Source organism: Eupeodes corollae, chromosome 1, assembly GCF_945859685.1.
Source record: "Eupeodes corollae chromosome 1, idEupCoro1.1, whole genome shotgun sequence".
Taxonomy (NCBI): domain Eukaryota; kingdom Metazoa; phylum Arthropoda; class Insecta; order Diptera; family Syrphidae; genus Eupeodes; species Eupeodes corollae.
Genome location: NC_079147.1, coordinates 287,468,810 through 287,487,656, shown reverse-complemented (window position 1 = coordinate 287,487,656; position 18,847 = coordinate 287,468,810). Strand labels below are relative to the sequence as shown.

Sequence of the window (18,847 nt, the reverse complement as noted above, 5' to 3'; positions counted from 1 at the left end):
CTAACCCTAAAATTATGACCAGGAATCGCCACTGGTCAGTGTCACTGTACAGCCCGTACAGTTCGTCGTTATATCTTCTCCTCCATTCTCCATCTATACGTACGTTACCAAAAATCAACAGAAGAATTTTTCTCTCGAATCATCCTTAGACATTCTTATCTTTCTTTATTCCTGTTTTAGAATGATTTAAAACGTAATCTTGAAACAAAAACTACAAGTAGTTTTCTAGGAACTCGAAAGTTACATCTCGTCCAGTCAATTTCTTGTACACTGAAGTGAAGGTGTCAACTTTGTGTTCAATGGTGGTTTGTTGGCTCTTATCTAAGTGCACCTTAATCAATTGTGTGCCATTGAGCTTGACGCGGATGCGTTTGCCGACGATTTCAGCGGGGAAGTCCAAAGAAGCTGCAAAGTTGAAATAATTTTGTTGCTCGTCGGTAGTACGCGTCGACCGTATTTTTGAAAATAAATCTCATCTACTTAGATATCTTCCAGTTCCAGTCATAAGCAATTAAAAGACAGCCTTATTTTGCTGGTGATCAAATGCCTTGAGTTCGTTAGTTAACTCAATTTAAAGATTTAATAACCTTAGTCTTTATGCGAAATACGATGGAATATCGTGGATAAGAAGGTGCTTCACGATGACACAAAATTGCTTAATTTTAACATTCTGACATAGATTTTATTACTGTCAACATATGACATCTTCAAAAGGGAAGTTTGAATGAAATTCTGTTATTGGAAAACCTTTAAATTCGCACACATTAATTATTTTGCACACGATTGGTTGAAGCTCAATGCGACATTTTCAACTACACTTAAGCTTAGTGTACACGATTGCCAGGTCTGACAATCATTGTCAGATCTGAAAACGTCTGACAATGTGTGACAATGAGATGACAATGTGCTGAAAATTTCAATTTGTGTGTACACGGTTTGCATATATCTACAAACATCTGCAAATCTGTTGCCAAATATTTGTCTGACAATCTTGACAAACTAATTTGGCCAAATAGCTAGCAATAGATTTGCAAACATTTGTAGATTTTCTGCCAACCGTGTACACACCAAATCAAATTTTGGATCTGCAAATTTATTTTCAGCTCATTGTCAGTGACAATTTGTCACACATCGCATGAGTCAGAAAATTTTAAAGCTACTGAAACAAAGTGAAACATAAAAAAATAAGATAAATGGAAAAAAACGTAGCAGTTCCGACTATTTTGAATAAATGTTAACGTTTTTATACATTTTTTTTGAAATAAAAAAAAAAAAACAACTTAAAATTTACCTAGTAGTTTTCTCCAAATTTGTCTGCCAATGAATAAATTTGCAAATGTTCCTCAAACGGCATCTGCAAATTTATTCATTGTCAGACGTTTGAAGAAACGTCAGAAAATGAAAAAAATTTGGTGAATTTTGTGTACACACGATTGCCACATTTGCAAATTCATTTGTCTTCAAAATGATTGATGAACAAATTTTTCTGCAAATCAATTTGGTGTGTACACGGTTGTTAGCTTGCGTGTACACGATTGCCAGAAATCTGCAAATTAATTGGCAGATATTTTTCTGCAAATTAGGAGCCAAACCATTTGTCTGCAAATTAATTTGGTGTGTACACGATTGTCAGCCATTCGAGACAAATTTTTCAGTGGCAGATCTGGCAATATTTGCAGATCTGGCAATTGTGTACACTAAGCTTTATCAAAATGTATCGATTTGCGATATTAAGGTATTTTTTAAAAATTAAATTAAAAACTTCACGGCCGGCGTCTTTAATTCTTCTCAGAAATCTGCTCCAACCGTACGAATCCATTCCACTTGTGGGCAACAACTCTGCCATGTAAGCCCAGCCCAAGCAATGACAAAACTGTCACCAATTTCTGTCTTCTGTCATAAAAACTTCATCAAAAACTAAGAAAAAGAAACCAAAACGAAAAAAGGAGACGAAGCAGAATTTTTCCTTTTCTACTAAGATCAATTTTTCATAATTTTTACAAAACAACGTCTTTCTAAACTTATCTCGATTTATATAAATCTCATAATTGATTTTATTATAAATAAGACACATAACACAAACAAAATATAAGAAGGCATGGCAAATGAAAACGAAGAAATCCTCCAAAACAACAACGAGACAGAAGGCAATGAAACACAGACGACAATTATTGGAGATAAATTGAGGAAGATTTCGTTGGGTGGCTGTAATACGGTTCCAAGTCAGCCTGTGGCCACAACTAATGGCGATGCCACAGACAACAGCTGTAAACCAACAACAAAATTCAACACTCCAAGCACAGCGGCAACAGGAGCATTGGGAGACTACAAAAATATCCGGGCAACAACAACCAGTGGTAAGTGGTACTTCACAATGCTTTTTGCAAAATGTGAAAGCGTTGTCTGATGTCTTGAGTTATTTTCAGCAATTCACAGTGAGACCCACACACAGCAACCAGTTCGACGGGAGGAGAATCCTTTTTCCTTTAAACATTTTCTCAATCGCGAACCATCTTCCAGCAGCAGTGCTACCAGTAGTAGTTTCGTCATAAGCACCACCCCACTGAGTTCTGAAAGAGATTCAGCAGTAAACAACAATGATACAGGAACGACATCGTCATCGACGACGACAATGTATCAGACTTCAACAGGGGCGCGGCCAAAAGTTCCTCAGTCATCGTCCTCGTCGTTGATTGGTGGTAATAGTGCCGCCACTTCTACTGGTGGCAATGGAAATGTGAGCAATGCAGTTCCCACGGAGTCTTCAAAGATGAAGCGGTCGCCGCGATTTTCCTCCTTCGACTCGCAGGCGAGTCTAGCTGAGTACGCAGCGACCGGGAGTGGAATGTTGGGCGGTGTTAGTGGTTCATCGTCCTCGGCAGGAATCAACACCCGATCATCGCCGAGTTTTCGAATCAGTCAAAACACTGACGATGATGCGAGCTCGGCTGCTCCAAAAGAGGATCTCCTCGCCGCAGATCCCGATCGGCAACAGTTTGTTCCCAGACGGTCATACTCCAACTACGATATTGAAGTGCAACCATCGCCTCGGAGAAGAGTTCCCGATGCCGCTCGGCCAGCACGGGGCTTTCCCAAGCCCCAAATCAGCCAGAACCATCACAGTTCCACAAGTAATCCCAATCAGCGTCCACCGAATCCTGAGTTTGCGGCAGCAGCTCTGCCAGACTTTGTCCAGGACCACTGGATGGACGCGTGGTATTGCAATGAAATGAACCTACATTCACCGCCAAATTCACCGAATTCTCCGATTGACTTTGTCGAGGATATCACCGGGGGAGTTGCCAGCTCCGCCTCTGCAGGTAGCAATACCTGTCAAGGGGCAGACACCAAATGCCAGACCTTGCCTGATTTTCTCTCAGACGGTCCGATAATCCACTCCTCCCAGCGTTTGGCGGATGTGGCAGCCGGCCTACCAGCTGCCGCCAATTGGTCGAATATGGATTCGCCGGAGGATGATTCACCGAGTTTGCAACTATCGAGGCTGAGGCTAGAGAACGAGAGGCTTTGCATTGAACTAAACGAGACGCGTCAGGCTCTGGGCGAGCAGACGAGACGAACAAATGAACTAGAAAGATCTCTCGAACAAGCACGATCCATGGAATCGGCATACAATCGAACAATGGCGCAGAATATTGGACTGGTGGAGGAGGATCTAGACCAAAGTAAGAAGCGCACAATTGCTGCAGAAAATCAAGTGGCTAAATTGAATTTACAAGTTAAACAATTGACAGTGAGTTTTAGGTTTTTAGTGTGTGTTGAAAAATTGATTTATTTTAACGGTTTTGTTTTCTTTTTTTAAGGCGGAAGTCAATGGACTTCGAAAGGAAAATGAATCGCTTCGAGATGGTGGCGGCGATGGAGCTGTAGGTGGGAGGAGCAATAATGAACAGAGGTCGACCGCAGCCAGTTCCTCGTCGAGAAATAGACCGTCCAGATCGCTACAGATCTCCAGAGAACTACAAAGAGCCGCAGCCACTGCTGAAAGCAATTTAAGGTAAGTTTCGAGGGACTTTTTCATGGAAAAAGGTTACCCAAAAAACTCATTTAATTCAATATACTCTATTGAAGCCCTATTGAGTGCTGAATTTCTTCATATAAAAGTCTTGTCGATGGCATATTTTAAAAATTAAACACCTAAGAAAACTGCGTATAAGCTCCAGCCATCATTTATGGTAATTTATTTCACACTCGATATTGTGAAAGTGTTGGCAAACGAGTGCAGTTGAATCTATTTATTAGGTGTTATTCAGTGTTCCTAGCTAACTTTTGTAAAATTATAAAAGAATATAAAAGTGGATTTACTCAAATTAAAATATCGGAATAATATTTCATTCCGAAATCAGTAATTTGTCGATTAATAAAATTTTACAAATACAAAAAGTCATTCCAACGATTCATCGAGACAGACCATGAAAAACAACAAAACGACAGGATTCTGCTATAATAAAATCAATTAAAAAAGATCCTTTCATATTTTAAAGAGAAATACGAACCTAATTCGACCTAAACGTAAGCGCGAGAACAATTTGGAGGCGAGCTGTTGATAAAATCTTTCAAAGCTGTAAAAAGTGTTTTGTTTCCACAAAAAACCAGCTGTCGAGATTAAAATTTCCGTATGACCACATCAACTGGATCGTTAGAAAATGTAGGAACGTACTCTTTTTGGACGACTCCAAATTCAATTTCAAGGGTTCCGATGGTATGCGTCGTGTTCGCAGACCAGCCAAAGACAAAGAGACACTAAATCTACGTTCCACCAAATCTAGTGTGAAACACGGAAAAGGTAACGTATTGGTGTAAGAATATTTTTAAGGGCATGTACTGGAACCTATTATTCACCAAACAGATGGTACAACGGATCATTTTAAGTGCCGTTCCATTTTGCAAAATATAATGCTGCCGTACGATGAGGATCAGCTTCTGAAATAAATATTCAAGCGGGACAGAGACCCAAATCACACGTCAAGTACGGTTAAGACATGGTTTCAAGAAAATTATATTGACAAGTTACCAGCCTCTCAGGTCTCATCTTATAAAAACTACCGGCTTTTCACCACCTGCTAAAATTTTCTTCACTGCCAACTTGAATGACTTCACGGCATTTTCGGCTAAACCGTGGCTTTGTGGATGGCCTGGTGGTGATGTTATGTGTTTAATACCATTTTCTTCATGAAAGATTGAAATTCACTGCCTGTGAATGTAGTTCCATTATCTGTCGCCAAAGTCTTTGGCAACCCAAATCGATGCTGTTCATCGGATAGATGTCTACCCATTTTGTTTTGGCGTCTACGATGACCAAGAATTACCGATTCAGAAAAGGTCCCGCAAAATCGGCATGTATTCTCTCCCATGGTTCTGTTGCTTCTGACCATTGGTTGATCGTAGTTTTCGGAGTATTAGCATTGTGAATTCCACATGCTAGACAACTTCGTACCATTTGCCAATGCTAAAAATGAGTACTATATTAAGAACAAAGGCAAATTACATCTACCAAATATAAAGATCGCCTACAAAAGTATGCAGAAAGATATCCTCGATGGAATTAGTAAACAAAAGGAAGCATTCTTCAAGAAAAAATTTTACGATAGTAGGTCTAATCCAAAACAGCAATGGAACATCATAAACAATCTTTTAGGAAAACAAAATGGTGCCAATGAACTTAAACGCATAGAGTTTTCAGAAAATACGGTTTCAGAAAGCGATGCGGATATTGCAAATAATTTTAATCTGGTTTTCAAAGATGTAGTTAAAAATCATACACCATTATCGAAAATGTTTGTCTAGAACATCCAAATGATGATTTAGTTTTGTCTTCCTTCTTTTTTAGTGCGGTTACCGTAAATGAAATATCTCATGTGATTGCTAACTTGAAATCAAAAACTTCCTTTGGAATAGATGGCTTAAGTAGCATAGTATTAAAAAAATAAATGTTTTTATAACAAGGCCCTTGTCACATATTGTCAACTTAAGCTTTGAAAGTGGGGTATTCCCAGAATGCCTTAAAACTGCAATTATTATTCCAATACATAAAAAAGGTGACACAACAGACCCTAATAACTACAGACCAATTTCGTTGCTATCTGTTTTCTCAAAAATTTTTGAAAAATTAATAACTAAAAGAATGCTTAAGTTTCTTGGTAAATATAGAATTCTCAGCTCTTTGCAATTTGGATTCCTGAAGGGTAAGTCTACCGAAGATGCAGTAGTGACTCTCTTGGAAAGCATCAATAATGAACTCGATAAATCAAATAAATCTGGTGCTCTGTTTCTTGATCTGACGAAAGCATTTGACTTAGTCGACCACAAACTTCTTTTAAATAAACTTTGCAGATATGGATTCAGAAGTAACATTTTAAATATGTTCTCATCCTATCTTCAAAACAGGTCCCAGCATGTGCGAATCGGTACAACTATGAGTGATTCGATCACTAGTGCTTGTGTAGGCGTCCCCCAAGGGTCAGTGCTCGGGCCTTTCCTTTTTATTATTTATATAAATTCAATTTTTCAGTTGCCTTTGAAATGACATATGGTTGCTTTTGCTGATGACTTAGCCCTTTCGTATTCTGCACCTTCTGTTGATAGAATAAAAGTATCAATAAACATCGATCTCTCTATTTTGGCAAACTGGTTTAAGTATCATCAGATGGTGCTGAGTAGCAAATCCAAGATTATGTACTTTTCCTTGTCAAATGAAATTTCTATTGAAAATGTTGGTCTTCATGACGCAAGCTGTGATCATTCTAGTTGTACGGTTTCTTGCATGCCACTTGAATTTGTAACAGAATTTAAATACCTTGGAATATGGTATTTCCTGTTGGGGTAGTGCATTTGTCAGCAACCTGCAGTCTTTAATCATAGCCCAGAAGAAGATCATTAGAGTAATACTTCACAAACCTAGATGGGAACCATCATTTCCGTTGTTTAAATCACTCAATATATTACATCTTTATGTTTATAAGGTATTGAGACTGTTCTATCTTATACATACCACCACAACCTAAACCATAAAACGATAGTTTTACTTGCTTTATTTAAATTAATTGCCATCCATAATTTTAAATTCATATCTCATTATAAATTCATATTCTCTCTCACAAATTCCTTGCCCAATCCTAAAATCTTCATCTGATGCAAAAATATATCTCTTTTTTGTTGTAGTGTTCTCTCACTCTCTTACAGCAATAACTTCGACGCGGTTTTTCATCTAAATTAAAAGTATAATGAAAACGCACTTTACACTGGTAGCCGTACCACAAAGTGCAGAATACCCTTTCATTTTATAATTTTTATAGTTGTACATTGGTGCCATGATAATTAATACATTCGAAATGTATCTGCCGTAGTAATTTATAAGACCAGCAAATGCTTGTACCTGTTTTTTTTTCTAGGTGGATCAGCTTTGAGAACTGCTTTGACACCTTCGGGATTCTTTCTTATGCCAGTTTTGTGGATAATTTGACCCAAATAGCAAATCTCTTCTTTGAAAAATTCACATTTGGTTAGCTTCACCGTCATACTAGCATCTTGCAACCTTTGGAACATCCTTTCGAGATTTGTAATGTGCTCATCATCATTTTTTTCAGTCACCAAGATGTGATCAACGAAAATGGTGACGTTTTCAATGTCGTGAAACATTTTGGCCATAATTCTCTTAAATTTAGATGTCGCAGGTGATGTTCCATATGGCATACGATTTATTAAATATACCCCCTTTGACGTAGACCATGCACAAAGTTTTTTGCTTTCTTCGTGTAGCTCTATCTGTAAATAAGCTTCTTTTAGATCTATTTTTGAATATTTCTTACCTCCGGATAATTTATGCAGAAGGTCCTGAATTCTGGGTAGCGGAAGATATTTATTGGTTGTCGACTTATAATCGTTACATAGTCGGATGCGGCCATCAGACTTAATCACAGGAACTAGAAGAGTTCCTCATTTGTTGTACTCTACCGGTGCGAGGATGCCGTCAGTCGTCAGACGATCAATTTCTTTTCCAGGTTCTCTTTCAATGCATATGGCAAATTTCTTGGTTTTATAAAAACTGGACTCACTTTCTCATTTTCAGATTTATTTTTTCATGTTTGAATTTACCCATTTTATTGTCAAATACATTTACAAATTTTGTTTCTAATCCATCAATTTTCGATTCAATTCTTTTTATACGTTATGTACTTCAATTGAAATTCTCAATGACGAGATGAAACCAAACTCCGTTGCACTTTATTTTGTTAAATCGTATGATAGTCAATGTTTTGCGCATTTTGAAACGGCATTGATCGAAGTATGTCATACGTGTGATCGTAAACGTTTTAAGCATTGACACTGAACGTTGACAGTGCGCTTGAAAAGAGTTTTTATAAATTTTGAGAAATTAAATTTTTTAAGATAACCGTTATTTGTAGGTTTAGTTCGAGTGTAGTAATTTCTTCAGCAGCCTGTTGCACCCCACAAATAAATTGGTACATAACCAATTCCTTCAATGTTTTTAGATTATTCAAATGTATGATTTTAAACAGCGGTGTTTTATAAAATTATTAAATTAAACAGTACTGTCAAATTCAAAACGAGTAGAATAAAGAATCACATTCACAAGGCAGTACAAATTGTTGAGCCTTTGTAAAAAAAACATAAGGAACTCTTCCTCGCTTCCTACGCTCGTTGTAAATAACACTCCTTTTGTTAGCTTTTTAGAGAAATCTAATCTCTTTGCTAGGCAGTTTGCGGCCAATTCTACGCTCCCAGTGAGTGTTATGACTCCGCCTGTATTTGAGCAAGTTAGTGATTCTATGGGACCAATCTTTGTTCGCAATCCGCTGGTCCGGATGGTATCCCCGCTATTGTTCTGAAGAGGTGTTCTTCAACGATGGCAAAACCCCTCCGTAAGCTTTTTCATCTGTCTTACTCCTCAGGTGTCGTTCCAAGCGGATAGAAACCAGCATTTGTCCAGCCTATTCCCAAAAAAGCCGAATCCTCCTCACTCTCTAATTACCGACCGATTGCACTTACGTCCCTTCTTTCCAAGGTCATGGAAACGCTGATAAATTAGCAGCTCAAGAAATATCTCGAAGATCGAAAGCTTCTTAATAACCGGCAGTATGGCTTTTGCAACAATAGTTCCACTGGTGATCTCATGGTTCATCTCACAAAACAGTGGAGCAAATCTTTACATCGTTTTGGAGAAAGTAAGATTATTGCACTTGATATTTCAAAAGCATTAGTTATGGTTTGGCATCAGGCCCTCTTATCGAGAATAAGTACTATCGGTTTTCACGAATTCTTGCTTTATTGGATTAGTTATTACCTTTCGAATCGTTCAATGCCAACAGTATGGGTTCAAGTCTAAAAACCACAAAATAAATGATGGCTTGCCCCAGGGTTTCTGTTGTATCTCCAAAACTTTTTCTCATTTTTATTAATGATCTTCTGTCTGCAACTTCTAATCCAATACATTGTTTCGCTGACGAATTTACTCTTAGCTTTTCATATCCGTTCTCTGAATCACATCCCTCTTCTTCGGATGTGGAACTGCAACGACAAAATATGATAAGTTCCGACCTAAACAGCATTCTGCAATGATGATTAAAAAACCGCGTGGAATTTAATGCTTCGAATACCCAATGCTGTCTTGGTTCGTTAAAGCGAGATACACCCCATGCCATTATCCATTGATCGCACTTGCATCGAGGAGACTGAACATCTCGATATTCTCGGTATGTGTACCACCAACTACCTTTTGTAAAACGAACACATACGCAATGTCGCCAAATATTCCGCAAGATGTTTGGGTTTTCTAAGGCGATGCAAGAAGTTTTTCTCCCCCTCTGATCTGGCTGTTATCTAAAAGACTTATATACGTCCAAATCTTGAGTATAACTCTCATCTCTGAGCTGGTGCTCCTGCAACTTAAGCCTCTTGGACAGCACTGAACGTAGAGCATTAGCATAAATTAATTAATGATAACACCATCATAGGATCATTTAAGTCGCTTGAACATCGTCGTAAAGTTTCTGTCTCACTCTTTTTTACCGTTATACTCGCGTTTCTAGGAATGCTCATCAGTATACCCTCGAGCCCAACTTCGGTCGTACTGTCAAGTACAGAGATTCGTTCTTTAGCTGTACTACGCGAATGTAAAACGCCTTACCACACTCTGTTTTTCCCAGCCATTACAATATTAAGGAATTCAAAACCCTTGAGTGTGCGCTTATTATAAAAAATATCCGCTAGATGTTTGAGTTTTCTGCGGCGTTGCAATAAGATTTTACTTTCTCACTTATTTACCTGTTTATAAGACTTATACGTCCAAAGCTTTAGTATAATTTCCAACTCTAGGCTAGTATTGCTGCAACTTCCTTAGTTTCTTTGACAGTATTGAACGAAGAGAATTCTATTGATTGGTTATGATATCATTGAATGATTTACGTCGCTTGAACATCGTAGACAAATTTCTAAAAAAAAAAAACAATCAACAGCTTAAAAGCCCTTCTCTGGCAACATATGAAAATTGCAGGCATCATGATTCCTTTACGTTTTGTTTTTCAGTTGCACGAATTTAAATAAAATTAAACATAAACATGTTGGAGTTAACATTTATTCATTTTTCTTTTTCTCTTGTAGGCAACTCTTGGCTGGTGTGGATAATCTTCGTCAGTTGGCGGCCGATATCGAAAACACAGATAGCCGCTTCGAGTACGATGATTCTTTTAATTCATCAACCTATCCACCGATGTCTGACGATTTTGTAGAAGGCGGCGGCGGCGGTGATGACTATGATGACTACACTGGCGGACCATCCTTGTAATAAACTAAACAAAAAACTAACACAACAAAAACTAAAAATGCAATGTTCGCACCTCCCTCCTCCTCCCTGCATAGAACACTTCACTAAAACAAAACACAGAAAAAACCTTGCTGCTGTTTGAATCATCAAATTAAAAATTTAAAGAAAAGAATATTTTCAGCTTTGGCATACAAAAATAAAAATACAAAAAGCAATCTTACGCCAGCTCAATGTGAAAGTGTTAGACAAAAATATAAAATATTAAAAACTATATTGTTCAAATTTTAATTATTTAATTTATAACAAAAAAAAACATAAACAAAACAATTTTTGTTCTTCTTGTTTTATATAAATCGTTTTTATTTTAAACTTTTTTTAGTTGGACTTTTATTAATATTTTTATTATTATGTATATCTCAAGCCTCTTTATATGCAAATAAAAAACGCATAAATGGCTATAAAATAAAAACAAACAAAAACCTTGAAAAATATAAAGAAAAAGAAACTAAAATTGAGTGATAAAAGAAATAAGATAGAAAGAAAGAACAAAAGAAAAATATGCATATTTATTTTCAAAGAAAGAAACCATTTTCTTTAATAGTTATAATTTTTAAAAAATACAACAAATTATATTAAAGAGGAAACAAGTATTTTGTCTCTTAGTTTTTGTTTAAATTAAGTTAACAAATTTTAGGAAAAGAAACTTATTGAAAAAGAGGAAAAAGAAGAAGAAAGATTTAAAAAAAAGAAAAGGAATATTAATGTTTAAATTATGTAATTATATTATTATTATTATTGCTATATTATATAAACCTACCTATTGATAACCTATGGCTTGTGTTGGTACAACTGAAAGTATAATACATTTATATGTAAATAAAATATACGTATATATTATTATTATATACATATATATAAATATATTTTAAACAAATCGAAAAAAAGATTGATAAAACTATACTTATAGCAAAACAAAGTGATTAAAATAAAAACAAACATATTTCAAAAAAGAAAAAAACAGAAAGCACTTAAAAAGGAAAATTAATGATGATGATTAATTATTATTATACATAAATAAACAAGAACAAATAATCAAATTCCAAAAATGGTGTTTTAATAAGTTCACTGGACGTTATTTAACCCATTAACACCCAAGGGTATAGAAAAATAGAAATTTTGTATTTTTGTGATATTTTCTGTTTATTGAGTTTAAATTTAAAATAATTGCAAAAAAAAAAGTTTTCAAAAAATAGTGGTCAGCAGTTACGAGCGTGTACTTTTTTTAGTACAATGGTATGAAACATACTATTTTAATTTTGATTAATATGAAAATTTTTAAAGCAATCTTTATGTATGCAAAGGGTCACATTGCACATTTCACAACACCATTTCGATCGCTGATGGCACTGGCGACATCTTAACTGATTTGGTAACTTCTTTGCAAAATGGTATCCTGGGCTTTCTGTTATGCTCCTTTTGATTACGAGTCTCGGTTGTCCTTGATTCAAAGTGTGAAATCTGAGATAATGCAGCGTAACAGCTCTTGTAAACTCCAGTAAATCACCTTTGTAGTTGTTGGTCAATTTGTGAAGCTTCCAGGCATTAGAGACAGTAGATGAAATCATCGATGTGAAAATGTTCCACCACCACTTCTTCGCTCTTATTTCTATAGAAAAAGTGTTGATGAACTGATCGTGAAGATCAACACCACCCATATTTTTATTATAGTTTTTGAAGACAAGAGGAATATTAATTTTTTTCTGTTGTTCTTTGTCCCATCTTTTTACATTCTCGCAAGATTCGATTTTGTCGTAGTTAGTGGCTATAGTAACGAAGCTGTTGTCTTTCCATTTAACGAAAAGCAACTCATTGGTCTCGTCGAATTGGTGGTCAAAAGTACCCCTTTTTTGCTTTTGAAATTCTTTATTTTGAGGAAGAGGACATTTTTTGAGCCGATTGTCGCGAGCTGTTTCAGTTGCTCTAAATTTCTTTTATTTTAAAATCTTCATAAGTTCATAGCTTGTAAAAAAATTGTCAAAACAAATTGCATGGTCAGTTGGACATTCAATATTTTTTAGTAAGTCAAGAACAACTCTTGACCCTAATGGCAATTTCTTTAGAGAAGGCTTAACATTTTTTGCTCCGCAATAAGTATCAAATTGATACATATAACCATCCTTGCTACAAAGCATCCAATTTTTAAAGCCGAACCTTACAGGCTTTCCTCTTATGAATTGCTTTGAAGAATGACGACCGAAGTATTTGACCATGGATTCATCTATAGATAAATGCTCATGCATATATCCCCATTTTTGAAATTTTTTGCACATGAGCTGGCTTAGCGGACGAAGTTTTGCCATTTTTTCATTCAAGTCAAGGTTGTTGTTATCAGCAAAATGTATGTACCTTTTTATTTCTTGAAACCTGTTCCTTGACATACTGTTGGATACAATAGGAACATGGGTATCTGCCGACAGCTTCCAGTACATATATTCTCTAGCTTCAGAATGATAACCCAAAAACAACAAGATACCAATGAAAGTTTTTAAGTCATCTTCATTGAATACAAAGCTGTGTTGATTTTTTTGGCCAGCATACAACATGCTTTGGCTCACAATAAGTTGTCTTAGCTCGACATCAAACAATTTTTCAAAAACATCAACTTCGCTGAGCCCAATCAAATCTGAAGCACAGTTTTTTATTCTTTCCAAATAGTTTTCAGTTCTTTGAAATTCGTTTGGGGAAATTGTCTTTGTCCAAACAGGAGGGGCAATTAACTTTTTTAGCTCGGACAGCGGAAGGTCGTCATAGCTTTCGTTATTCTTCTTCAAAAGTCAATCTATTCAAAACTCCGAAGATCTCAACCTCACCTGGAACATCTTGCGGTAATTATATCGCTTTTATATTTTCTTCATCTAAATCCTCTTCGTCCGTAACGTAGTCTACTGGTGGAGGAACCATGACGATATCAGCATTGACTATATCGTCATTGCTGTATAGTTCGTCCAGGGCAGATTCCAGATTTTGAAAGCGTTTTCCATAAAAGTTTTTCGATGGGACTCTTTTGAAATTCATTTTAGAAACTAAAAAAAGTGCATGCATAAACCCGTTGTACTTTTTAAAGTACATCAAACTTTGACGAAACTTACCTTCTTATATATACAACGAAATATATTTGAAATTACAATTTTCTAAACGTTATCTTTATTTCTTTTGATTTTTTGGAAGGAAATCGAAATATTTGGATTTTTACGAGTTTTATGAGCACTTATGTTTTTGCAACTAACAACACGAGTAGAAATATAATATGTCATGCACAAAAAGACAGTTTCAAATAAGCCTACTTCGTTTTTTTGTAAGAAAAAACTATGTGGAAAAATTCAAATTTATTGAATAAAGAAGAATAAATGTCAAACGTTTCATTTTTCAGTATTGCCATAATTTTATGGCTCCATCAACTTAGTTCATTTTACTGTACTTAAAAAAGTACAATGGGAGAGAATGGGTTAAAGAAGAAAAAGTTGGGTGCAGTCGAATTCGGTGAACGTAATATACATGGAACACGTGAAGTCCAATTGAATCATGAATTTTTGGGAATTATTTAATTTTTTGATTTACTATTCTATCAGCAATCGCTAGCTTCAAAAAATATTTTTGATCCTTTCAAGATTTATGGTTACAGCATTGCCGCCATCATCTTCAAAGCTCAAAGAAGAATGACCTAACATTTTATTTTTCTGAAGTTACATCACACTAGCCTGTACGAGCAATTTAGCCAGAAAATCCTTAAGATGCACCCATAAAGAAGAAAATTCCTACATTTGTGCGAAACGCTCGTAGCTCTGTTCTTAAGCTTATAGTTAAGTCCAAATTTTTAACAGCATACCGAACGCCGCTTTTGCTTTGCCGATGCCGCAGATGACGTCTTGTCTCCGCCTTCGATGGAAATGATACTTCCAAGGTATTGAAAGCTCTCCAGAAAAAATATTTATTTGAGAGGATGGTCGGGTCCGAGGCTGATAGTTTTTGTTTTGTCGGAATTAGACCCACAACTTTTTCTTCTCTCTCCACAATTGTTTGATAGATATCCATGATCCTATGAGAGAAAGCAAACATCGTCCGCATAATCTAAGTGCTTTAAATAGGATGTCAAAGTCCATTAGATCTCTCCGCTACCTGACAGAGCTGATTGCAGTACATCGCTTATCACCAACAAAAACAATATTGGCGACTACAATACCGGTGGTCCAGGCTTCTTTTATGAGCAGATGAAGCAGTTCGCTTGATGACGTTGGCGCTGCTTGTAAAAGCTCTTCGGGAATTCCATCCTACCGCTTTGATTTTCTTAAGTGCTTTAAATGCGGCAACGATCTCATCTTTCAGCTCGTTTCTTTCTTCCCCTTGTGCAGCAGTTAACTGTTTGCGAGTTCTTAAATGTTTGCATTCGTTAATCCTTGCCCAAGATTCTTCTGAAAGGTGGTCCCTAAATTATTGACGGGTCGTGGGGTCCATCAGTCTAACGATGTTGAATTTGGGGGCTCTGTTTATTTATTTATTTAATCCGTTAGTTATTTAACGTTAATATAAACTTATAGCTATTTACATAATTTTTAATTTAAAATTTTAATTAACATAGAAATAATTAAATACTATACCATATTAAAAAAGCTTTCTTTAAATTGTTTACTTTTAACATTGTCATTAACAGATGAAATTAAATTATAAAATTTATTGAAGACTGAAATCAATTGATTTAAAGGGCTATTCATACCATAGTTAGTTCTGCTAAAGATTGGACATAATGGTATCTGTCTTCTTATGCTAGTTTGACTATAGCTACAATTTAGACGATTCAGAGCAGTTGCGGATATAATAGAACTATTAATTAACATAAAACAAAATTGGAGATATTGTCTATGTTGTGAAAGTGTAGGGAGGTTTATTAGCAAAAGTGTCTGAGAATAAGGAGGTGGTGTGAATATTTGAGAAAACGGAACAAAACGAAGACAAAAACGCATAAATCTTTTTTGGATACTTTCAAGTCTGTCAATATGGACTGAATAGTATGGTGCCCATATAATACAGTCGTATTCAAGTATTGGTCTGACAAATGATACATAAAGAAGTTTTAAGACGTAGGGATCACGAAAGTCACGAGAAAAACGTTTAATAAAACCTAGAATTTTGTTTGCTTTTATAACTATAAAGTTATAATGGTCACAGAACGTTAATTTACTGTCAAGAATAACACGTAAATCAGAGAAAACGGAAAGCTTACAAAGGGAGGAAGAATCTAATAAATAGTTATAATCTATAATTGTTTTTTTGCGAGTTAAACACATAGTTTTACATTTGTCAATATTCAATAAAAGTCGGTTTGTATTGCACCATTCCCTAAAACTATGAAGATCTTCTTGAAGCTGTGAGCAGTCATTAATTGAACTAATAGATTTGAAAATTTTAATGTCATCAGCGTATATTAAAACGGAGGAGTTTTTTATAACGGATGTTATGTCTTTTATATATAAGATAAATAATAAAGGACCTAAATGGCTACCCTGTGGAACACCAGAGTTAACGTAAAATTGGTCGGAGAATTCATTTCTGAATATAACGCTATAACTTCGTGATCCACATCAAGAATTTTACGTTAAACCCTAAGGCCTTAAGTTTATGGACTAAAGTCTTGTGACACAATTTGTCAAAGGCTTTGCTGAAATCTGTGAATACGCAATCTACTTGCTTACGATCTTCGAAGGAGTCAAGGCTGAAAGAAGTGAAGTGAAGTAGGTTTGTAATTGTTGATTTATTCTGGACGAAACCATGTTGATTTTCACATACAATTGAATTACAATTAAAGGATAACATCTTACAGATAATGGACTCAAATAGTTTGGGAATAACGGAAAGTTTGGCAATCGGCCGGTAGTTCGTAATTTCATTCTTAGACCCTTTTTTATTAATCGGAGTTATAAATGCACTTTTCCATAATAGTGAGAAAACTGAGCTTCGAAGAGATTCATTGAACAAAACAAACAGAGGGTACGATAAATGAGACACTCATTTTTTTAAAACACATGATGGTACTCCATCAGGGATAGGGTGAAAACAGTCATCAAGTTCTGATGACTGATGTATTAGGGATATTGCACACATTTATATTCAGTGATATATTTAAAGCTGGATGGTGACGGTCTTCTTCTACTAGTTTAACATCGGCTGGAGATACATCTATGTCAGTATTTATCGCGTCGGAGAAAAATATTAGGTCCAAATAGTTGTTGTATTGATTGGCAACCCCATTAAATTGAACAAGTCCACAAGAATCTAAACCATCAATAATTGTGAATTCATTGGTGCTCGTTGGACTGATAGGTTCATCATTAGATCCCATTTGGTCGTGGATCTTCTCAGTTAAATGCATGCAATTTTCATAGACAAAACTGGTAAATCTTGGAGGTATGTACTGAGATGATAAAGAGATAACCTGTTTCCAATTTGATTTTAATACATAGCATTGTTATTCCATTGGATCTTCGAATTGTAGCTGTACGCAATCTTAAGGTAGCTATCATTAAGTGGTGCTCAAGGGCAAGTCTACTAACCGCGAAGTGGTCAATTTGGTGAGGAGACGCTTGCCTGTCCGTCAAAACCCATCTAATTTCATTACAGAGTTTTTGTTCAAACATATTGCCACCAATAAAAATGCTATTGGCGTTGCAGAAGTCAATGAACCTCTCACTGTTGCTGTTACTGCCAACGTTTGCATTGAGGTATTCCAGTTGACTATAAAAGCATTTTTTCTTTTCATCAGATGCGAACTCCGTCGGTGCGTAATACTGTATAATGGTGACGGGTCGTACCCTACTTTGAAACCTAGCTTTGATAAGCCTTTCCCCAAAGGGCTCCCACTAAATAAGGCTCCTGGTTGCCGTTTGTGTAAGGAGTAACCCAACACCAGCTTCTCGAGTGTTTCATGGATTGTGACCAGAGTAGAGCAGTACAGTGTTACGTGTAGGTGACTTGTATTTGCCTGATCCCAACCATCGCACTTCGCTTAACCATATGATATCTATCCTGTAGAGCATAAATTCTCTCTCTAATTGGAGGAATCTGGCATTTTGCGGACCTTAACTTCCTGCGTCCAGAAGCATACTTACATTCAAAAAATCAATCTTTGTCCGGGTACAATAGCCAAAAGTCGTCAACGAGTTTTCATTAATTATCCGAGACGTAATTTCGGTTTCGGTAGCGGTATGCATGTAGTTCAGTTACGAAGAGTGCTTATTTCCGTAACCTATCCTGAAGAGTCAGGAGACTTTGTCATGAAAAAGTGCTTTCTCAAAATTAGCCGTTCGGAGTCGGCATATAAACTGTAGGTCCCCCCCATTCCTGACAACATTAATTGCACACAGGAATGGTTGAGAGTTGTAAGTCACTAGACCTTGGTTCTCAACGGACTGTCGCGCCACCCAATTTATTTTTTATAATAACTATGTCGACCATTTTCGGATACAATAACAGGAAGACGTCGACTGGTCGACGGCGAATGGATTGACCATACTTTGAGATAATGGCTGAAATTTACCACAACGAGACACAAGTTAGTGACACCGTAAGAATAAGTTCCCTTGTGGTTAACTCTTATTTATTAAATTGTTACGCACCTATCAATTCATCATCGTCCGACAAATCAGTTGAATTATCCATTCAACGTTTTATCTTACAACAATTTTAACTTCGAAGCTTAAATGTTTCTCTACTTTTTGTGAACAGCTTAAAGTTGTTTTTATTTTTTGACAGCTATCTCAATGCAGCTTTCCAACTCGTTCAACAAGGTAAAAAATTCCCCTATGCAAGACACCATAGCCAACACGAGATTGAACGCAGCCCTTCCATAAAATTATTCTGGAGTTAATATCGCTTTTTGTTCGTTAAATATTTGAGGTGACACGCGCACACAGACGCCTCTCTTTAAAATCTTTGATTAAGATTCTAGGGATCCCAAGACTTCTAGAAATGTTAAATTTCTAAATCGGACCGATT

The 18,847-nt window shown here is 36.1% G+C and overlaps 1 protein-coding gene across 1 annotated transcript; it reads left to right on the top strand.

Moving 5' to 3' along the window:
- Nucleotides 1-1,880: 1,880 nt before the first annotated feature.
- Nucleotides 1,881-11,871, top strand: LOC129939155 (uncharacterized). Its single transcript, XM_056047055.1, has 4 exons — nt 1,881-2,357; nt 2,427-3,751; nt 3,822-4,015; nt 10,639-11,871. Exons 1-4 carry the CDS (start codon nt 2,099-2,101, stop codon nt 10,820-10,822), a joined length of 1,962 nt encoding a protein of 653 aa, XP_055903030.1. The 5' UTR covers nt 1,881-2,098; the 3' UTR covers nt 10,823-11,871.
- Nucleotides 11,872-18,847: the final 6,976 nt, after the last annotated feature.